Raw genomic sequence first — 24,231 nt, 5'->3', positions numbered from 1 at the left:
GGTCTCGATTGGGACATATCTCACCCAGCGCCGTGTCGGTCATCATGGAAGAAAAAAATACTTTGGACATTTGAAAGAAGATATTTAGCGTTTACAACAGATGAGACAGTGATGAAATTAATCTCTAACTTCCTATAAAGAATCTCAGCGTATTACCTAATGCCCAGCGTTAATCCATCCATGTCTTTGGATTCCTCCGTCAGTTCGACTCGTTAAGAGCATCTGTCGGTCTTTCGACACATTGATGCTTCCTGTGTTACCAGTCAGTGGCTAGGCTGTAACAGGGTACCGCTTCGTGACTTAGCAAGTGTAAGTTCTGTTGATGATTAGTACAGGAAACATAGTAAGTACATGGAGACTGTATTCAAAAGGAAAGTCAATTTCCATACCAGCAAAGTTACGAATAAGGACAAATGAATCTTTTTTTTTTCCTTCTCTTCAAAGATGTACGATACTAATGATTGGGAAATCTTGAGGGTCATTCCTTCCTGCCACAGGGCACCAATACTTACATTAGTCATAAAGGAACAGTTATCATGGACAATAATCTATGGCAAGTGGACAGAAGTAACACAGAATGCGATCATTGCACAAAAGGATCTATACCAGGGGTAGAGGTGCTACAGAGAATGCCCAGCCCTCAGATGGATCTATACTACAAGAGTTGTTCAACAGAAGGATCTATGGAGAGAGGCGTAGAAGTAGTCAAGTCGTAAGGCCAAGAACCAAATGAAGTAGCCCAAATTACCTGATACATAACAAAACAAAACCTGGAATCCTTTAATGGAACCATTTCGATAATGGATTTCTACAATATACAAGACCCATTTCTACGTGTTTAATGATCTTATCGTTGTATGATTTACCAAAATTCTGGCATGATAGGAATCTCTGCACTAGATAACAGGAGTGATTTGTTGGTATGCGCTCCTAAGAGATGAATGATTTTTATGATGAATATACAATGTGTATAGTTTCTCTCCATAGACACCATGTGTCTCGCAAATGTTCGAGCGTTTTATTACATCATGATGTTATATATCACCTTTGGGGTGATATTTCACTGAAATAAATCCTGAAGGCTGTTACATTTTCGTTAAAAGCAGAGAACAGTATTGTTGTGTATTGTATCATCTCGCTCTATTGTAAGGTTGAGAAATAACAATTCTAGGAACATTTTACTTGTAGCAATAGGAAAGAGGAATTACCTTTAACAGCCAGGCCTGTCCCAGAAGAAAAGAGATTATGATAGCCATCTGTCCTTACACTTCATAACTCACGTCCAGACATTTTTAGTGTCCATATCTATGTCTTCCTCAATAGGAAGATCTATACTGATCATCATTCATAGACGGAGAGATGATTAAGAGGAACGCATAATGTCGGTCGCTAACATGGAAGCAAAATACATCCAATTTTACCTAAATATTGAGACGCTTTCCTGGCGACACTAAGTATATCAAAAGATTGTGTGGAAGATTTATTCAATTTCCACTTTTACAGATTCTGATATGTACTTATATCAAGCAGAAACAGGAGGTTTTATGGAGAGACGAACGAACATAGGCTGTGGACATAGTTGCAGAACCAAGCTGACATTATATATATTTTTTTTTTTTTTTTTTTTTTTTTTTTATACTTTGTCGCTGTCTCCCGCGTTTGCGAGGTAGCGCAAGGAAACAGACGAAAGAAATGGCCCAACCCCCCCCCCCATACACATGTACATACACACGTCCACACACGCAAATATACATACCTACACAGCTTTCCATGGTTTACCCCAGACGCTTCACATGCCTTGCTTCAATCCACTGACAGCACGTCAACCCCTGTATACCACATGACTCCAATTCACTCTATTTCTTGCCCTCCTTTCACCCTCCTGCATGTTCAGGCCCCGATCACACAAAATCTTTTTCACTCCATCTTTCCACCTCCAATTTGGTCTCCCTCTTCTCCTCGTTCCCTCCACCTCCGACACATATATCCTCTTGGTCAATCTCTCCTCACTCATTCTCTCCATGTGCCCAAACCATTTCAAAACACCCTCTTCTGCTCTCTCAACCACGCTCTTTTTATTTCCACACATCTCTCTTACCCTTACGTTACTTACTCGATCAAACCACCTCACACCACACATTGTCCTCAAACATCTCATTTCCAGCACATCCATCCTCCTGCGCACATCTCTATCCATAGCCCACGCCTCGCAACCATACAACATTGTTGGAACCACTATTCCCTCAAACATACCCATTTTTGCTTTCCGAGATAATGTTCTCGACTTCCACACATTTTTCAAGGCTCCCAAAATTTTCGCCCCCTCCCCCACCCTATGATCCACTTCCGCTTCCATGGTTCCATCCGCTGACAGATCCACTCCCAGATATCTAAAACACTTCACTTCCTCCAGTTTTTCTCCATTCAAACTCACCTCCCAATTGACTTGACCCTCACCCCTACTGTACCTAATAACCTTGCTCTTATATATATATATATATATATATATATATATATATATATATATATATATATATATATAATGTCGGTGGTATTGATATTTTCACTAATGATAATACAAAACGATCAACGATAATATGTCCTTTTAATAGAATATTCTCAAGGACTTTCAGTCGTGTTATTTTACTATACAGATAAGTACACGCAGGGGATGACCTAAGATAGAGAGCTTCTTCCAGGCTCCTGGTATGTGAGAAACTTTGCTTTGGCAATAAAGAGGAGACTGTAAGAGCTGACCCAGACGGGTTCAGCATTACACATTCGCCAAGAAGGATGTTCTGGACGCCGGGATAGCTTTGTACACAAACTCCCAGCTAAAGTTTTAGCTGAAGATGAACATCCGCTCCGCGTTACCTCGGCCTATATGTTAACATCAGAGTGCATCCTGAACCAGTGGTTTCCTACAGAACGTTTCAGTGGAGCATAACCGTATGTTACTCCCTCCATCTCGCTTTTCCTTTACTCTCGTTGCTGGTAATTTACAGTCGTAATTCCCTAGAAAATATTGCAAGACAAACGCCAGCTTAAATACAGTAGTAGAGATGTATATTAACGTGAGTATTGTCTGTCGTCCTCTGGGGAAGCTGCTGGTAATTCTAGACGGTTTATGCTGGTGTTTTAGAAACTGTATGAAGTTCAGAACAGCGAGGAGGAAGATGAAATAATTTTTCCTCTTTTCTCCTCTCTCTCTTATGGCTGAGGACCATCTGTGTCTCGTAATGCTGTCTGGCGATACAGTGTTCTAGTGAATGTATGGTAGAGATATTTCCCGTCGAAGTGATCCCACGGGTAATAATAAAGCGCGTAGATATTCTTCACACATTTTGTTATGATGAACTGCTATATCTGGCACGAGAGGATCCCACTAGGAGGTTCTTTTAGTGTCATTATTTTCTTCGGAAACAGAAAACATAACTCGTATAAGAGCCAGCATTCGTGAAGGAAAACAGTATATCTCCCTCCACTCTGTCACTCAGCATAATGCTCTCGGTGGAGGGAGAAGCCACTAAATTTATCCTCAAGAAATTTATGCTTCACGTCAAATGCCTTTGATCTGATCCTTACGAGTCAGGTCAAGGGCCGTCTTCGCTGCGCCTTTATCTTCACTACACCTTCGCCTTCACTGCACCTTCATAGGTCAGGTCTAAGGCCATCCTCACGGCACTCTCGTTTTCCCTTCATCTTTGACAATGCTGGCCTCGACTCGACCCTTACGGGTCACGTTAGAGACCCTACGATAGTGAAGATAAAGGCCAGATCAAAATCATCTTCACTATTTTAGTATTTCTTCCAATACCATCTTTTGATCTGAGCTTCACTACTTCCTCGGTACTGGTGGCCTATAACTCGTATGGCTCAGGTCAAACGCATCTTCACTGTACCCTCAACACCGCTGACCTATGATCTGACTTCTGTGGGGGAGATGCCACCCTCACTCCTCCTCCTTTATTACACCATGGACACTACTGGCCTATGACGTAACCTTTTCTAGTCAGGTTAAATGGTCTGGTTTTTACTAACCAGGCGTAGCATGTTTATGATTAGAAAGATTAAAAGATTATGAGAAAAAAGGAAAAATAATGTTTCTCTTCTTCGGAGGAAATGTAGAAATAAGTGTAACATAAAACATAGCACAAACAAACTGAATCGGAGGGGAACACTTACCATATTTTATCGAGTTTAAGCATACGTGTGTGTGTGTGTGTTTGTTTGTTTGTGTGTGTGTGTGTTTGTGTGTGTGTGTGTGTGTGTGTGTGTGTGTGTGTGTGTGTGATGAGATTAACATCCGTCTGTTAAGGGGAGAATTTCACACTTGTGTTGCCCCATCTCTTAATCTTATATATGTACCATTGCTGTCTGTTTGTATTTGTGTTGCCCTGGAGTACCCAGAAGTAAGCTACGCACAGAATTCGTGATGAATCCATCAGTATTACATAAACAGCATTATTAAGACATCTTCTTGAGTAACTCTACTGAGGATAAGGTTTCCTTCATGAAATTTTGACTATGGTGCCACCACGTGAGTAAGTCTAGTATCAGCCCATGAGGTTGATGCACTCCTCAACCCTTCAAAGGTGAGTTGAAGCTGGTATAGGAAAGGAAGTGTCAGGTTCGTAGGTACAGTATGTCCCAAGACGTTAAGATGAACTGATATAATGTGTTGGCGCAGGTGGTGGTGGAGGACTGGGAGCACGCGGAGTGGCAGTGTGAGGTGATGGTGGAGGTGCATGTGACAGACACCAACGACAACGCCCCTACCTTCACCGAGGCCGCCCATGCGGCCACCATACCCGAGGACGCCCCTGTCAACACCGTAGTGCTCAAGATCCACGCTACCGACCCTGACTTAGGTAGGGACTCTGGTGTTGTCTTCTGAAAGCCAGGTCGTGAGGACGTTTATGGTATAGTCATGGTTTTTATTGCACTGTCTATTATGTATTGTGTGATCATGTCTTTCTCAAGGCCAGGGGGATGTATTGTTTGATTTGGCTCCTATGCAAGGAAGGAAACATATTGTTTATGGTTTCCTTCTTTCTCTTAATCCTTTCATAGATTAGCACTTTCTAGACGCATCCTCACTCTCGTTAAGATAACCCTTGACTTGATCATCACATGACAGCTCAAAGGTCTGTGGTTGCACGGCTGTATTGATGATGGTCATTGACCTGACTTGTAAGGGTTTAGTGAAGAGAAGCGTGTAATGAAGAATGAGGATGTAGTGAAATTGAGGACTTTTGAAGTAAGGTTAGGTATATCGACAGTGTAGTGAAAGTGAGCTTCATTGGGGCTCCCTACAGAGTGAATATGATGTTGGTAGTGTGGAGAAGTCTTCTGGCGGCGGCAATATCGTTAACTATGTCAATTCCCTGTACTCCTCCTCAGGTATCAGCCGTCGTATACGCTACAACTTTGTGGATTCCGCTGACGGACACTTCACCATCGACGCGACAGAGGGCGTGGTGAGCCTGGCGCGGCCGCTGGACCGCGAGACTCGCGAATCGTACACCCTCACGGTGCGGGCTGTGGACCAAGGGGTGCCCCAGCTCTCTACCACCACACAGCTCACCGTCACCGTCTCAGGTCAGCCAAAACCCTACATCACTGCATTAGCTTCAACATAAAAGTAAATATCAATATTGCGTACCTATCCAGTGATGGGAAGTCATTTTACCAACACCCACCTTTCTTTTTTGATTTAGTATTTCTAGTCATAAATGAGCGTATATGTATCTACATAACTCATAAAGCAGTGAAATTCCAGATACATTTTAGTAAGGTACATTAGATATAGTATAGTCTCTCTTGAACTAATTTTATTTTCTGCGTATATTTTCATATTTTCTTTCTTTCCTGAACATCAGGTAATGAGTTTCATGAGAACATATAGACCCCCCTATATTACCATTACAGTAATTTGTTTTTAAAGACGTTATGACCAGCAAATTATTTTCGTTAGTTTCCCCACGCTAAACTCTGTCTCTCTTCTTTTACCTCTTCTGCTGTTTGCATTTCACTGTAATTCCTTCATACTCCTTATGGTGGGTGGTAGAATGTAAAGGAATTTCACCGTAGTTACCGCTACAAAGAATATATATATATATATATATATATATATATATATATATATATATATATATATATATATATATATATATATATACATAAAAGTCTTGAAAAGTTTCTCCTCATTATAACATATGCTGAACTTTAGCTTTTGGCCTTACGAACAAAAAGTTTTACTCTGACAACAACAACAACAACAACAACAAAAAATCTTGGCCTTGTCGTTGCACGAACAGACGTCAACGACAACCCGCCGGAATTCGTGCGGAAGCTCCATGAGACGACGGTGGCAGAAAACACGGCGGTGGGGACGGAGGTGTTGCGCGTCATGGCCACCTCCAGGGACATCGGCATCAACGCTGAGATATCTTACTCCATCCAGCACACCACCAGGGAGAAGTACCTCCACGTCCACCCCAAGACTGGTAACTAAACTCCTACATGTACAGTTTTTTCCTTCGCATAAGTTGTTACAGCCAGAGAGCTACAGACGATGTCTGTGGCTCTGTGGGGGAAATCAGAGAAGTCTGCTACCCACAACCTTCGCATTCATGAATTACATGTGTCTAAGTCAGCCATTGTTTGCCTCGTCTCCTCCATCTTTATAAGGATGAGCGTAGGGCATTAACCTCCTTTAATCACCCTTTATGTATGTTCTCATGCCATTGTGTATGTGGACAACAACAATGAGGCATCAGCGTTCGTGTTGCCTGTATATTTAAGGGGGACATCCCATACCTCATCTTGGATCTGTGCATAAATGCATGTAGATAATTACCTTCTATCTCATCTTGATCTTGTGTGGGAAGATAAATGTAGTCATCACCATCCACGTAGTCTTCCCCTTGTGCACAAAGACATGTGTAGAAAGGTCATCTTTTGCCATGTAATCTTGCTCTTTTGTGGAAAGACAAATGCGTGTATATCATCACCGTCCATGTCATCCTTGCCTTTGTATGCGATGACAGGTGTGGGTAGATCATCCCGTCTTGTTCATGTGTATGATATCAAAATGGAGCACGTAGTAGAATCCTTCTTTCCCCTTTCCAGGCGTCATCAGCATCGGGGCCCCCGTCGACTTCGAACGTGTGCAGCAGGTTGTGGCGACGGTGGTGGCCACGGACGGTGGGACGCCGCCTCTCTCTGCCACAGCCCTCGTGAACCTCACTGTCACAGATGTCAACGACAACGCTCCGGTGTTCACCATGCCATCCTACACCGCCACCGTCAGGGAGGACGCACTGCAGGGCTACAGTGTTATACAGGTGAGCATCATTGATCTGCTGATGTTTCCTCATCGTTGAACAGTTTATTATACTCTGCTCAGATATTCCTCTTCAAGAAATATTTTCTTTACATGATTACACACCTCAGAGGGATATCTTTTTGTGATTATCTAATGTGATTATTCATTGTTTTGCTCATGAATAATCTTCAGGCTAATAAAAAGTCGTTTCCTAAATCACAACATAGTGACGGGTTACCGTATCTTCTGTGATCGTCCCACAGATCTCTGCCAGCGATGTGGACTCCGGCGTCAACAGCCTGGTCCGCTACAGCATCCAGGCGGGCAACGACGACCACTGCTTCGACATCGACCGAGACACTGGCATCGTCACGGTGCTGAAGAAGCTGGACAGGGAGAAGGTAATATCAGTTATTTGTGCCACTGGGTCTTGGACGGGAGAGTTTCTGTAGTGTGTGTGTGTGTGTGTGTGTGTTGTGTGTGTGTGTGTGTGTGTGTCCCCATGGGTCCCGATCTCTGAACATTTACTATTATCACACAACTTCTTAAATCTATGTATGCAGTCTGTATTAACCATGTGCAGTTTCCATTATCCTTGTGTGTGTGTGTGTGTGTGTGTGTGTGTGTGTGTGTGTGTGTGTTTGTGTGTGTGATTACCATATGCTATATGGGGATGGAGTTTGAAATTGACGGGGAACCCATCTCTTGACCTATCTCTTCTATCATACAACTTTTCAAACATGTATGCTGACCACATTCAAAGTTTGATCGTTCTGTTTACTCAATTCATCCACCACTCTCATCCTACAGTCATACATCTTTACATCATTTCTCAAGAAATTCTTACCTGGTGTCATGTCATGGCATCTAGCTGCTCTCTCACTTTCGAAGAACTGTTCACTGTTGACGTTAGAGTGCTTTCGTATCTTAAGGGTTATGATCAGGTCACCCCTTACTCTCCTTTCTTTAACGCTTATCCGCTTTTCTCTGACTCACCTCCCTTGATTATGATGCCCATCTTTGTTAACCTTCTGTGGACCTTTTTCTATTCGTTCTTTTTGTTTCTTCAAGTAAGGTGACCAGTTTTGAGAAGCATCTTGCTTTGGCGTAATGCAAGAAGTGAACAACCTGCTGTATACTTTCTTATTCGTACACTTGAATTCTTTCCTAATATTTGGCAGCAGACAATTTGTCTTTTTAGTTTTCCTCAAATGGGGGCTCTGAGGACAGGTTTGGGACGATGTCTGCCCCCACGTCCCTCTCATAAAGAGATTCCTGCAGTTTGTTTCTTGCTGGATAATATTCTTCTATCGTCGTCTTAACGTCATTACATTTTATAGAGTGAAATTCCATTAGCCGTGTGTGTGTGTGTGTGTGTGTGTGTGTGTGTGTTGTGTGTGTGTGTGTGTGTGTGTGTGTAAAAATGGACTCTGCCAGTGTGAAGTTACACCGCGAGTGAAAAGTCACTTTGGCGAGGCTGTATCACTGGGAGTAGAGTCTCGTCAAAGATCTTCTCACTCCAGAGGAGTCCATATTTCCCTGTCACTGGAAGTACTATACAGTCTTGGACTGCAGGAGCCTCTGGAAAGATCTCCTGGGTAACATGAAGACTCTTAGAAAAAAGATCCTGGGGTAATTATGAAGAAATGAGCAAGTAGATAGATATGTATATTATACTTGTTTGTTGCCTTTCGTGTTAGTGAGGTAGCTCTGGGAATAGTCAAAGAAAATGGCAACTCATTTGCCTATATATATATATATATATATACCATGTATCTGCTACGTATAATGTAATGAAAATAGAACCCCTTTATCCATAGCCAAGACCTACAGACCTTTCCGTGGTTTCCTATGACCGCTTCATATGACCTGGTTTAATGCACTGACATCACTTCACCCCTTTTGTACCACATGGCTCCAATTCTTTTATCCTGCGCACGCTTTACACCCTCCTGCATGTTCAGGTTCCGATGATTCAAAGCGTTTGACACTCCTACCTTCCATTTCGTTCCCGGTTTCCCCATCTACACTTTGTTCTTTCCCTTTCTGGTATACTGAATATCATCTTTGTCTCTCCTCACTCATCCTCTCCATACGTCCATACCACTACAGCACACCTTCTTCTGTCCTCTCAGTCACACTCATCTTGCTGCCACACCTCATTTTCTCTGTGTTATTCCACTGTATGGAATACTGCTCTCACCTTTGGGAGGTTCTAGCTTTCCATACTTACTTGACAGATTCAAGTCCAAAGCTGTCCGACTTATCATCTTTCCAAGTCTGACTTCAGAACTTGACACACCTCTTTTACATCATAGTGTTGGTTCTCTTTCCCTCTTCTATAGATATTTCCCCGATTTCTTCTCATGGGAAGTGGCTTCTTGTGTGTCCCAAATATTTGACAAGACCACTAGAGTTGTGTGTGGCCGCTAAGTGGCCGTAACAAAACAAAGTTGTACAGTTGTGATTTATATTTCTTTCCCTACTCCTCTAAGCTTGGAATTCTGTACTCTATGTTTTTTCTATATCTAGTATTCTTAGAGCTACCATATAATGTACCTGGTATTGTTAGAACCATCGTATAGTAGATCTGGTATTATCAAAGACACTCTAGAATAGACAGTGTGCTGAACAGACCTCGCCCTTGTCCAGGTGGAGAAGTACCAGCTCACGGTCAGCGCTCGGGACCTGGGCAGCCCGTCCAATGCTGCCGTGGCCCAGGTGGACCTGATAATCGGCGACGTCAACGACAACGATCCCATATTCACCCAAGATAATTACACTGTTGTAGTGCAGGTAAGTTACTCTGGGCTCACCGGTTATAAGAACAACTCGTTCTGAGAATTCTAACTGCCAATTAGACTCCATTAACGAGTGGCCAAAATTGGAATAGTTGCACAAATCCTCATTTTGGAAAATAACGAGTAAGTTGAACATGAAACTATCACTCAGCTAATTATCTAGTCAGACGGCGATGAAGCTAAAATGAAATCTAAAGCTATACTGAAGTTCTGTCACATAGTGGATCAGCGCTGCCTCATACGCTTCTCACTGCATCGAAGCCATTACACCACCTTCATTTAGCCTCCTCATCTTGCCATGCGTTGTCACGTGATTTTTCCCCCAGCTCACCTTGAATGTCTCGATAAAGGGAACTGAAAAACTCATATATTTAGTTGAACTTAGAGTAGGACTGATGAGATATGTCCATAGATATCTTAGGGTTTAAAGTCGAGATTGTGTTGCTGATACAGACAAGCACTGATAAGAACATTAAGTACGCAAGTGCGATAAGAACTAGTGGATGCTAGTACATATCTTTGTTATCTGTGGAATGTATATTCCACAGACTGGTAGGGGAATTTACTCTTCATAGATGATTTAATGAGATATTAGGAGAATGGATGCAGGAAGAACGGGATATGAGAGAAGGCACTGGGGGAAGTCGGGGAATTCAAGACCGTCTCTCATATTCAGAAAAGAACATGTTATGAATGAAGGTCAGTGTTGTGGTTCTCACATACAGGAGTAATATGAATGTGAAGAGGATATGTAAGAGGTGATCTGAGACAACAGGAAGAAGACGTAGAGTAACAAAGAGATTGCGAGTGAGGAATTATATATATTTTGTCGATGTGTTATTATAGTGGTGTATGCCGAGACTAGTGTGTGTTGTGAATATGTAAGTATAGTAAAGTATACCATGCCGTGATGTGATATCTGAGGCTAAACTGATATAGCAACCCCTGTTTATGTGTTAGCAGATGTGAATAACCTTTACCCATGTAGAGTGACCGATAATACAATAATGTCTAAATGTGAGGTGGGTGTGATTAGAACAGATTTAAATTCACATCCATATGGATCTTTGTATCAAACGTTGAACGAGTGTCACAAGCAAAGATCGCGATAGACACAGTTGTCTTTTATTTCTACGCAGTTAATAAAAAGAATAAGAAAAGAAAAAAAAATAGGGGGAGGGGGATTGGAGAGGTGAGGCAATATAGATAATGCTGGATGTTATTCTTATTTTCTTCAGAACATCGCCAACAACAGTTGTAAAGTTTTATTCATGTTGTCTGTCTATCTTAGGAGAACCGACCAGTTGGATACTCGATGCTGCGGCTGATGGCCACTGACGCTGACGCAGAACCTAACGGAGCGCCTTTCACCTGGGAGGTCATCAACCAGGGCCCCGACAACCACGCCTTCACCCTCGACCAGGACGGCTCTCTCAGACTGGCCACCAACAAGCTCAACCATCTGGTGGGTTAGGTTTACTTCTGTTCATGAAATACTCTAAAAAAAATCTCTTGAATGGATGAATGAGATCCAGAGTGAGCTTAAAGTGTGTACATATATGACAGTTTCTCCGTTTTGCAGAGGAAATATAAAGGGCATAAATGTTTTGCGGAATTTTCGGAGCGTTTTCATCATCTGTTCTTCTATATGTCCTACGCTTTTGTGACTATTATTGTTGTCTCATACAGTGAACGCATGTCTATTTATCTGCCAGGTCCAGAACGAGTATGTGGTGCATGTGCGAGTGTGGGACAGTGGATCGCCTCCTCTGCACGCTAACACCCATGTCACCGTCGCCGTCGTAGAGGAGTCTCGCTACCCGCCCACAGTCTTCCCCCTGAGCACTACCATCATCAGCTACCGCACTGCCTTCCCTGGGGGCATTATCGGTCGAGTCACCGCCCTTGACCAAGACCCATACGATACTCTTCAGTACTCCATTGCGCCGTTGCCCAGGGAAGTCAGCTCCATCAAGTATTTTGATATTGATGGTCAAGACGGAACTCTCGTAGCTTTGATTCCCCTGGACTCCGGGAGCTACAGCGTCAACGTCAGTGTGTCTGATGGCAGGTATCACCGTACTGTACAGGCAACGGTCCAGGTGACAGTCATTACCGAGGAAATGGTTGAAAACTCTGTTATCGTGCGGATAGGTCCTCTCTCGCCGGATGAGTTTCTGTCAAGATATCAAAGAGTTTTTCTCAGGGCAGTTGCCAACGAACTTTCTATTGACGAAGATTCAGTTACGGTAGTCAGCCTTCAAGCAGCACTCCTGCATTCCCATTCCATGGAGAAAATATACGGTCCACAGCGTCAGAAAAGAGATATTCAAAGAAGTTTAGATGTCTTAATTGTCGTCGAGAAACCTGACAACTCATTCCTTACGAGAGAAGAGCTGCTTGCCCAGCTGAAGGAGAGGCAAGTGGATATGAAGAAGAGCCTTGGTATATCATTGTTGGCTGTGATGAACTCGATGTGCACTACCGAGACAGACTGTAGTGGGCATGGAGCGTGTATTGATGTAGTGGAAATCAGTGATGACGTGGCTGTACCCGTCAACACTCAACTCGCCAGTTTGGTTGCCCCAAGGTTTACTCAGAAAGCCGGGTGTCTTTGCGATCAGGGTTATGGTGGTAATATGTGTGAAGATCTGGTGAATGCCTGTGGACATCGGCCCTGTGCTGAATATGAGGAGTGCACGCCAACTGAGGCTACCACTCGTGGCTACACGTGCCAGTGCCCCTCGGGACGCGCAGGACCTTCATGTCAGGTCGATCTCACCAAGTGTCGCAGCCCCTCTTGCCATTACCCACTCAGACCTCTTTCATTCAGGGGCAAGAGCTATGCACAGTACAGCATAGCGCGGCAGGCGGAGAGCAATTCTTTAGTGCTCAGCGTCTTCCTACGCACCAGGAACCCTGTAGGAACACTTGTCTACGCTGCTGGAGATGTAGATTACAGTATATTAGAGGTCGTAGGTGGTCACGTTCAGTACCGCTGGGACTGCGGGAGTGGCGAAGGTCTCGTGAGAGTGTCAACCATCGGAGTAAACAACGACCAGTGGCATTTTATCAACCTCACTCGCGAGGGCACGATCTCCACTCTGAGTGTGGATGGTGAGCTGAGCTCAGGGGCGGCACCTGGAGCCAATGACATCCTCAATATGGATTCAGACTTTATTTACATTGGTGCCACAATCAATATCCAGAGTACCTCTGGTATGTCTTCCTATTCCCACAGCAGCCTAGGGTTTGTGGGCTGCCTTGACCAGATCACCATAGACGGCATAGAGCTTCCCGTCAGCATAACAGGGTCGTCGTCGGGTGGCGCTGTACTCAAACGTTTAGCTAATGTAGATCTGCAGTGCCCGGAACTCCTCCCTCCCGCTGGCGTGTGTGGCTCGTACCCGTGCCTCAACGGTGGCACATGTACCGAGCATGGAAAGTCCTATAATTGTACCTGTCCCCCGCGCTTCACTGGTGCACAGTGTCAAGTGGATACTGCGCCATGCTCCTCCTCGCCGTGCCTTAATGGAGGTAAATGTATTGTCGTTGGTCATACTTACGAATGTCAGTGTCCGTCAAAACTAAGTGGAAAACGTTGTGAATATGGGGTGTTTTGTAACCCAAATCCGTGTCAAAATGGTGGTCGATGTGAGGAAGGTGCTGATGGACCTATATGTAAGTGTCAGCACTTCACAGGTGCGGTGTGCCAGTTAGATATTGACGAATGTACTCGTAATCCTTGCCAGAATGGTGGCACATGTCTCAACTTCTACGGTGGATTCAAGTGTATATGCTCATCGAATGTTACCGGTGAGTACTGCACGGAGGCCATAAAGAAGCCGCCGCCTCCGTCCTCCGCACTCAACATCACCCTGGAGGAGCTGGTGTGTATCCTGGCAGTGTTTCTCGGCTGCGTGGTGGCAATGTTACTGCTGGTGGCGTGGCAGCGGCGCCGATGGAGGCACAAGCGTCACCAGCAGAACAACCGCATTAAACTCACTGACCACCACGTCAAAAATGACCTCAAGGCCAATGATGCGCCAAAGAGAAATTCTAAAATTTGCAACGTGGAAGCTGACCAGGTAAAGGTCACGTTTTTATGGTTTAAATTTCTTGTTTTCATGTAGATATAGATATTATAGAACACGTCTATATTTTGATTTATTTCATAGCTATCTTCAAAATATTTTGTCCGATATCACTGGACAATTTTGCTTCTTATTCATTTAATTTTTCCCTGCCTGTTTTGAGTTTCCTTTCCTTTCGTTGCTCATGGTGGCACACTGCAGGGTCCGCCGCTGCCGCCACGCCCAGCCTCCTACACACCCAGCGGCACCGACTCCGTCATACTCAACACCCTCAAGCACCTGGCCGACCTCTCCGCTGCAGGTCACGAGAGTCTGGAACTGGAGACCCTGTCCAGGTGTTCCCACGAGTTCCTCCACAGCCTTAACAAGCCTGTGGTAGTGCCGCCCAACCTCTCACCGCCTCCCCCATCCAACAGTGACTCGGACTCGCTCCACAAGCCCTGGGATCACCACAACAACCTTAATGACTCGTACTTCATGCCCATCAAGGGTGAGTCACTACCAGTGTGACCCTTCAATACACACACTCAAAAAAAAAAAAAGCTATAAATCATCTGTTCTTGGCTGGTCATACAGGTCACAGTCGGGTTCTTCATGTGATGGCCTGGGTGTCAACATTGACTTGGTTCTATCACCCACAACACGACTCATTGTTCACATAAAGTATGATCACAGATGTCCTACACTACATCAGGACCATTCGTTCAGCCGACCTCGGTTCACCACAGTAGATCACCGTGTGGTAGAGTTCTCCTCAGTCACTCTTTTAGCGATGTCTCGAACATCGGATGATGAAGGTTACCGACACGAACCGCATCTCTGTCGACCGACTGCTACATTACGTGTACCGTTGTGCCTTCAGAACATAACCAGAGACCTGCTACATATTTCTTGTCACTTATACACTGGCTACCACGACTGTAGCATTCTTACCTACACAGATATAACCTTATTGTCTGGAAGGTGTAACAGTAACTATTACTATTTTGAGAGTAATTTCAAATTATGAAAATGATATCCAGCGGTCAGCGAATTCATCAGAATCTGATGTTTGGATAGTAACTTTGATAGTCTGTTGAGGAGAAGAAATGACTCAGTGTTGCTGATATTAGAATTATAGATCGGACGAGACTCATTTGCCGGACAGGTAACCCATTAAGTGAATCTTTACCACCTCACATAACAGGTAATACGTTCGTTCACACTACTATTGACCAAGCAGATATAACGCGGAGATTTTTCTCCACGTCATCCCACAGAAACAAGCAAAATAAGCTCACTATCATTCTAACAGCTTCTTTGAGGGTATTCCTCAGTTCGCATGTCACTAAACTGGTCACAAAGGTTACACATGAAAAAAAGATACATGTATATATCCATATATGTTGTGATCTATAAATGCGCCTAGTGTAGCAGAACAAAGAGATGGAAACAGAAACACAGTTTGATACGAGTAAGAAACAGACTTAGCTGGTAAAAGCGCAGCAGCAGGAGAGAGGCGGCATTTGAACATCCCACAAAACAGACACACGCTTCACGCATCATCGTCATGCTTTAATTTTTCCTTTGTTTGATGGTCATGCTACATGGGCTGTGCTATGTTGTTTATGTCTTGTTTGGTCTCTTTATGTTTTTTGTTCCGTTTCTTCATGTTTGATTTTCGTCAGCTGTTTGGTGAAAGACTGCAACGACTCTTTCTATCTGTCTCTGCCTTTGTCAGTAGAGATTTACGGCCGTGCTTGCTTGAATGTTCAAAGGACAGACTGAGACCTAAATACAAAAACTGGAGCTTCAGTGGGCTTTAAAATGCTTTGATTTAATTTTTTTTCTAAATGCCATGGAGTGTTGTAGTTTAACATTATAAAGATTATATACATCTAATTACTGGTCTTCATAAAAGGCCTCGCCACATATACTTAGGGACACAACCCACAACACTTGTATCCTTCACAAGGTCCATTCCAGGTTTATTGTACCTGGTCCACAGGTCTACAGTACGTGGTTCACAACACTTGGCCCAAAACATCGAGCCCTCTCGTTCACAACACCTGGTCCACAACACTGAGTCCTCTCGTCCCCTACAAGTGGTTCACAACACCTGGTCCACAACATCGAGCCCTCTCGTGTACTACACGTGGTTCACAACGCCTGGTTTAAAACATCGAGCCCTCTCGTCCACTGCACTTGGTTCACAACCCCTGGTACACAGGTTGGCCCACTGGTCCACAACTGGCTTACATTATGGTTCTAGCTTTATCTCCCAGAGTCGGCACGCTCACCCAAACTGTAGTGTCAGTACATGCCTTATACAGTGTCTTGGAGGGTAGAAACTGTCCCTTGTACCTTACTATGGCCGCCGTCCTGTACCTCACTGTGACCTCCGTCTGGTACAGTATGTCCTGTGCTCCTCACTATGGCCCCCATCTGTTGGAATGTGTATCTTGTACCTCAATATATGGCCACCGTCTGTAGCGGTAGGTCCCATGCCCCTCACTATTGAAGCCTTATGCTGCTCTCACAAGACACATGCTCTCACCTGGTGACCAGAAGATCAACTAAGTTACCACAATTTATTTAGATACCTTTCCCCAAATATATATATATATATATATATATATATATATATATATATATATATATATATATATATGATATGCTGTTCATTTTAGGTTTCTAAACAATGTTGATCATATTTTCGAGAGAGCAAATAAGTCTTAATAGGATTATGCGCTTCAAAACCCACGTCTCTTGTCTGGAGAGCTCCAGCTCGACGATAGTGTCTGCTGGCAGCATTATAACAGCGAAAATACCTTCCACAGTGGGTAGGTAAGAGCTCTTGCAGAGTTTTCATATAAGTTATCTTAATGTGAAGCGAATTACAAAATGCATCAGCGATTTTGACGAACCTCGACTTAGCATTTGTTATTATTTTGAACACAAGAACGTCATTGATAGAGTCGCTCTTTATACCTTTCCTTTTCTTTCTTTCCTATTCTTTCTCTCCTTGCATATTATTCTTATTTTCTTTCATACTTTTCTCTTTCTTTTTTCTTTCTTTCTCTCTTTCTCTTTCTCATCTTTCTCCCCCTCCTGATGTTGAGGATCTTCATTACCTCTCCCCTCCAGCAGCAGACTCATCTTCTCCTCTTCCCCAGGTATTACTCTCTCCCACAGATCCGCTCTCTCCTGCTCCCTCTCCCTTGAAAAACAAATATGAAATGATTCCACACTCCCCGCCCGAACAATGTCCATCTTATTACCACTAGCACCACCTGCCTCTCTTCCTCCTGCATCAGCGCTATTGTCTATATTCTCCCTGCCACCACCAGCACCTCCTCTCTGCTCCTTGCCACCACCAACGCCTCTCGCCTCCCTGCTACCGCCAACACCTCCCTCTGCCTCTTACTAGCACCAGTTTCTCTGTCTTCTGCCACCATCAGCACCTCCCTCTTTCTCCTGCCACCATCAGCACCTGTCTCCTGCCACCACCAGCTCCTCCCTCTACCTCCTGCCACCATCAGCTCCTCCCTATACCTCCTGCCACCATCAGCACCTGTCACCTGCCACCATAAGCACCTCCCTGTACCTCCTGCCACCATCAGCACCTTCCTGTACCTCCTGCCACAATCAGCATCTCCCTCTACCTCCTGCCACCATTATCACCTCCCTCTACCTCCCGCCTACCTCTGCCTCTTACCACCCCCAGCACCTCTCTCTGTCTCCTACCACCACTAAAGCCTCCCTCTGTCCCTTGTTGCTACTAGCACCTATCTCTACCTACCTTTTGCCTCATCACTGCCTCTCTTTCTCTCCATCTCCCTATACGATCATCTGCACCTTCCTCTGGCTCCTGGTAGTCCAATCTCTCTCCTCCAGTGCGCTTCCTCGTTCAGCATCCGCTTCCCTCACTACTATCTTCCCTCTCCCCGACCTCTCTCATTGCTCTCATTTCCTTCGTACGTTCACTCACCCTCCTTCCAACTTTGCCCTCCGTACTCAACTCTTTTCTCGTACATCCTTTATTTTTTCTTTTTATCTCTACACCCTCCAGCGCAGCCGTCCCGCCCCTCTCTCCATCCCCCACCCATACCACCCACCTACCCACGGACAAGGAGAACAGCGCGCGCCCTTGACAGTGTAGTCAGCTGAGGCACAGGAAGATAGGGACTTTTGGAACACAGGAACTTAACCTGACGTAAACTATGATTCGAATGATTTTTTTTTCTATCAACAATGTGACTTAACATGGAACTGGTGGACTGAATTTCATCTTACATAAAATGTTTTGAATTTTTTTGGATCGACTACAGAGTATCACTGCAGACAGGGCTGTATGATGAGAGGATAAAGATGGAACCAGTGGGTTAGATTACCTGCCAACAGAACCAGTATATACACCAATCTATTTGCCAGCATAACCAGTTGGTAGGCATATCTGCCAACATAAACGAATAGGTACACCTTCCTGCCTCCCAACATCACCAGTAAGAAGGCCTACCTGCCAATATAACAAGTGGGTAAGCCTACCAACCAACATGACTAGTGAGTAAGCCTGCTTGCCAACATAGAATCTACCTGCCTGCCAACCTTACTAGTAGGCAGGCCAACATAACCTGCCAACACATGCTGTGAGAAGGCCTCCAGATGCCTCTCACAACACAAACCTAATTACCATCACACTGTCAACCACCACAGCTGAGGGAGTAAACTATGCTGTGAAGCCTATTGCACAGGGTTTAAGCCAGGACGTGTTCACCTGATGTTAAGGTATGTTTATGTTTGTATATTGATATTTAAAGTCATAGTTCGAGGACCATACGACTGTAGGGAAAGGACTCGATAGATTCCTTCTCGAGGCTCAGGGGCAACACAGGAGATGCTCAGTACTGACACAAACAAAATAGGATGCCACAAAATACTCTTTAAGAACCATATACACTCGTGAGGAAACGCTCATGGCTGCCGATGGACATGATGCCTCAAGGACTAGGGAGGTGTAGAAGGATGTTAAACTATGGCTATATACATGATAGGATGCCTCTCACGGCCCACCAAGGCCACACTTTCCCCTCTTGGTAAGGCATTTTGGGTCTGATTCACTGGTGCAGTGTTTTTGGTCCGTCGTGTTATGTCTTATCCCTGATCTGATACATTATTTCGTTTACTTCATTTTATGTATCATTTTATTTATCTATTTCTATATTGCTATTATTTTTTGAGGGGGGGGGGAGGGTTCCAGTACAGCTCTTGGCCATGATACAGTGGCCTTTGGGCCTGAATACAGTTCCTGGCCAGGAAGGATACTGACTGGGTTATAAGCGCGTTTCTGAGCTACGTTAGAGTGTCCAGGCCATGACAGGGTGTCCAGGCTATGATAGGGTGTCCGGGCCATGATAGGGTGTCCAGACCATCTCCAGGTCATAATGGGGTTTCCAAGCTATGATAGTCCAGGTCAGGATAGTGTGTCCAGGCTATGATAGGGCGTCCAGGCTAAGCTAGGATGTCCAGGCCATGTTAGAGCATCCAGAACATGATAGGTATGTCCAGACCATAAAAGGGTGTCCAGGCTTTTATGTAGTGTCCAGATTATGATAGGATGTCCAGGCCGGAGCAGGCTGTCCAGAACATGGTAGGTATGCCTAAGCAACGATAGGATATACTGTATTTGTGTCCCTTCCACATACAATGCCATTACTAGTATTTCCATTGTGCTAAGTCCTTGACCCGATGCGCACCCGCTTAAGGCAGTAGTAGCTTGGGGGCTAACATGTTGTGGCTAGGGTGACGGTGCTACAGGTGGTGGGGACTGTACATATAGCAGGTGGTGGTTGGCTGTGTCGCAGGTTTGGGGCTGTGTACATATAGCAAGTGTGGTTTCTTGTGCCGGCAGATGTAGGCTGTGACCTGGTGACTAACCTGGGCGAGAGTCGCGCATCGCCCGGCCAGCACTCGCCCTTCTCGGACGATTCCTCAGGTATGAACGCACCTTCCTGCTATCCCTTACACCCACCCACCCACCCGTGTACACGAGCATGCAGACGCTCCTGTGTGTAAAAGCACTTGTGCACACGCACGGAAAAAAAATGAAAGAACACACACTGTCATCACTTCTCTCCGATCTTACCCTTACAGCGCTTTGTAACTAGTCTCCCGCTGTGGGGGAAAACTCCCCTTGGTTATGTATATTGCACCATGGAATCTCATAGTTGGATGTGTTTATTCACATACAGAATAACGCCTGTTGCCTGATTCGTGTTGTATACCTCTCGAACTTCTGGGATAAGATATTCAGCTTCTGTAACTTCTTAACATACTTTGGTTCCCTCATAGAACAACACATCGAGCTTAGGAAATTCCATGGTAATATCTTCCTTTTTTCTAATTTCGTCTCTCTGAGATATTTCCTTGTGACACTGAAGCTTGTAATTTTCACCATTGCCTGGCTTCTCTTGTATCATCTCACGAGACTCTTGCTGATTTGAAAACCTCTTGCTTTAGACATTTTACTTCATATTGTAAATATATCACAGCACTTTATGTACATTGTTCTTATGTGCTATACCTCAGTCAGTGGTGTTAGAGTAATCTACATTCGTCACTGATATGTATAGTACCCTTCATCCGTTACTTTTATATAGTACTCTACCTCAGTCAGTGACGTATGATACTCTACCTCCCACAGTGACCTACAGTACTCTACCTCAGTCAGTGACGTATGATACTCTACCTCCCACAGTGACCTACAGTACTCTACCTCAGTCAGTGACGCATGATACTCTACCTCCCACAGTGACCTACAGTACTCTACCTCAGTCAGTGACGCATGATACTCTACCTCCCACAGTGACCTACAGTACTCTACCTCAGTCAGTAACGTATGATACTCTACCTCCCACAGTGACCTACAGTACTCTACCTCAGTCAGTGACGCATGATACTCTACCTCCCACAGTGACCTACAGTACTCTACCTCAGTCAGTGACGTATGATACTCTACCTCCCACAGTGACCTACAGTACTCTACCTGACGTATGATACTCTACCTCCCACAATGACCTACCGTACTCTACCTCCTTCACTGATATATAATGTTCTACCTCAGTCATTGACGTATGATAGTCTACCTCCATCACTGATGTAAAATACTCTACCTCAGTCATTGACTTATAATACTCTACCTCAGTTATTGACGTATAATACTTTCTCATCTCTCCTTCACTATGTACAATAGTCTACCTCAGGCATTGACGTATTGACCTCCTTCACTGATACATAGTATTCTGTCTCCCTCCCTAATATTCAGTACTGTACCTCTGCCATTGATGTGTGAAATCCAACCTCTGCTACTGTATATTATCACGAGAATCCACTTTCCTCATGAAGTAACACGTTTCTCACCTTTGATGTACTAACGCTAATGAAATCGGTCACTTAATGCATATATACAAACTTGTGTCATGGCTGTGATGCGAGAACAAGGCGTGTGTGTCTGTGTGTGTGTGTGTGTGGCAGAAGAGAAGCAGCTGAGCCAGAGTCAACATAATATGCACCATGGTATAACGTGGCTGTGAGGGAGTGTGAGCCTGGACACCACACGTTGGCGTGAAGCAACGTGCAGCAGCTGCATGGTCCAAGCCAACATCCTCCTCCTCGCCTGAAGTGCAGCCTTCATGCAGCTGACGCCCTCTAATAGCATGACCGCTTCAGTACTTAAGATTTTGAATTTTCAGCAAATATGTTGAGCATACATCCCTCCATTACCCACATCCTGCTCCTCCTTCTAAGCTGATGGAGACACTTCATCTAAATATACATAACGCTGCTGAACATTTAAAAAAAAAAGAGGCTTTTTGATTCTCTAAGAACACGAGGTAAAGCAGTTGGACAACAGGTTTCAAAAAAAAAAAAAAAAAATGACGCCACCATATGACTTATTGTGAAATATGCTCACTGATACATATTTGACATCCCTGCTCTGTATATGTACTAAGTGTTAATTCCAAGTGCCTCCTGCGCTTGGCCACAGTGTGTGGAAGGAGGCCATCACCTCCCGTCGTGCCACCCATGCCCTGCCCCTCGCTCCTGAGTCGCCGGGGCAAGACCCACTTCGGCCAACCTCTCGAAGTCATCACCATTCACCCTGACCACCCCACTGCCATTCCCCCTCCCCGAGCTACACGACCACACTCTAAGGTCCCTGGGGATAAGCGAGGCTTTAAGGGTCTTAAAGAAGGATACCGTAAGTTAGGTCTTGAGGTCCGTTAAGGTCTTGAGTGGAACTAGACAGTGCTGTGTGTTTGATCCCCTGGTGATTAATTAACTAATGTGTGAATTGTTATACTCAACTGGTTTTTCATTGATCTCAAGGCTGGCAGTACGCTTGGTCACAACAGGTGTGTTGCGTGTTGGATACACGCATTGTGTATCTACCACATTCATGTCATATTAACATGCTTATTACAAGATATGTATGGATTAGCTCAAGTTTTATGTCTTAACGTTAATATAATGATATACTTCCTGCCACAATATTATGGTATATATAGTAAACGCTGCTGACACTTTTAGCTGTGCATGTTTCCTGTATATATATATATATATATATATATATATATATATATATATATATATATATATATATATATATATATATATATATATATAATCATTGTTTCATACAGAATGACAACTTCAGCATATGTTAAAAAGACTTAATATAACTGTCATATATGAAATTGATAATCATTAGAATTAACAAAATAATTGAATTTATAGCAATTAACATTCATGCAACTAAAAGATTTATATACAAAAGTCAAACAGTATATCAATTTGGAAAACGCATTATATATATATATATATATATATATATATATATATATATATATATATATATATATATATATATATATATATTTATATATATATATATATATATATATATATATATATATATATATATCATAAATATGAAAATCCAAATATGTAAAATCATAAGAATTCTACAAATTAACGCCATTAAGAAAATAAGAAAAGAATGTCATATTATCAACATCAGTTGAAAATGTATCATCATCAATTAGGTTATATCATCATGATTGATTGTGTTATAATCTTAATCTTGACTGCACCCATACCTTTCTGACAGCATCCAGGATGATCTCTTCCTCGTTGCACCATAACTCTAGTTTCACAGGTTTGCAGGACAGCCTGGTGATACACACCTGTATGAATGCCACATGTGTACATATCTCCGCTACAGGGGAAAAAATTGCCCAAAAAAAACTTACGTTCTCTTATTTCCCCCCCGTGCACGCAGCTCCGACACAGGCCAAGAGGAAAGGTAGATATTGCTCAACTTCTTTCTTATTTTTGCCCCTCGAGTTGAGTTATCTAGTTTATGTCACTTGTTGATCATTCACACAGTAGTAGATGACAATGCAATGCAAAGAGAAATCTGTATCATCAGCTTGGTTTTTGCACGTAAATACACTTTTCGAGTTGTAGTTTGCTTTTGTATTTTGAGCCATTCCTTTGATTATGGACATCATATGGAAGGTTTAATGCATGCCCAGAAGTTACGTCAGGCAGGAAAGCATGTCGGTCGTTTCTTCTTAGCATAAGTAGCGTCGGTAGCGACTTAGCATGTAGTAGTGTGTGAGCACCGTAGAGAACGGAAGGGTCTTTTAACTGGCGTGTTTCCAGTCATCTGATGTAGTCTGACCCCTGTAGAGTCTAGACGTTCCCTCCGTACGAGCAATGGTTAATGTGTGTTTTGCCTCGGGGCGGCCCACTGCAGGTTACCACTGGGACGACTACGACATGCGTGGCTCCCGGACGCTAGTGGGCTGCGGCGGCGAGGGAGCTGTCGCAGCCACGCCTGACCTGCTGCTGCTGGCCGAGGACGCTGCCGCCGCACAGCCCTCTCCTACTGATGACGGCACCATGGAGGGCCTTCCTCTCCTGGCTGGTGAGTTTGTTAGAATTCTTAACCGGGGGTCTCTCC

At 44.0% G+C, this 24,231-nt stretch overlaps 1 protein-coding gene across 9 annotated transcripts in view; it reads left to right on the top strand.

Annotated features, from left to right (window-relative positions):
• LOC139756673 (fat-like cadherin-related tumor suppressor homolog) overlaps positions 1-24,231 on the top strand; it is a 1,059,999-nt gene that overhangs the window by 1,031,219 nt on the left and 4,549 nt on the right. For 4 of the 9 annotated variants that reach the window (XM_071676360.1, XM_071676345.1, XM_071676333.1 and 1 more), the window contains 13 exons: positions 4,691-4,871; positions 5,404-5,601; positions 6,321-6,509; positions 7,135-7,349; positions 7,594-7,731; positions 9,983-10,126; positions 11,423-11,596; positions 11,847-14,219; positions 14,427-14,715; positions 20,116-20,199; positions 22,252-22,464; positions 23,545-23,568; positions 24,025-24,195. In XM_071676360.1, coding sequence (XP_071532461.1) covers positions 4,691-4,871; positions 5,404-5,601; positions 6,321-6,509; positions 7,135-7,349; positions 7,594-7,731; positions 9,983-10,126; positions 11,423-11,596; positions 11,847-14,219; positions 14,427-14,715; positions 20,116-20,199; positions 22,252-22,464; positions 23,545-23,568; positions 24,025-24,195 — 4,393 coding nt within the window. The remainder of the gene's footprint in view (positions 1-4,690; positions 4,872-5,403; positions 5,602-6,320; positions 6,510-7,134; positions 7,350-7,593; positions 7,732-9,982; positions 10,127-11,422; positions 11,597-11,846; positions 14,220-14,426; positions 14,716-20,115; positions 20,200-22,251; positions 22,465-23,544; positions 23,569-24,024; positions 24,196-24,231) is intronic. The other 5 variants (XM_071676370.1, XM_071676351.1, XM_071676389.1 and 2 more) reach the window with 5 other exon arrangements.

Source organism: Panulirus ornatus, chromosome 2 (genome assembly GCF_036320965.1).
Source record: "Panulirus ornatus isolate Po-2019 chromosome 2, ASM3632096v1, whole genome shotgun sequence".
Taxonomy (NCBI): domain Eukaryota; kingdom Metazoa; phylum Arthropoda; class Malacostraca; order Decapoda; family Palinuridae; genus Panulirus; species Panulirus ornatus.
Note: the sequence above shows the minus strand (reverse complement) of the source record. Positions and strands in the feature narration are given on the sequence as shown.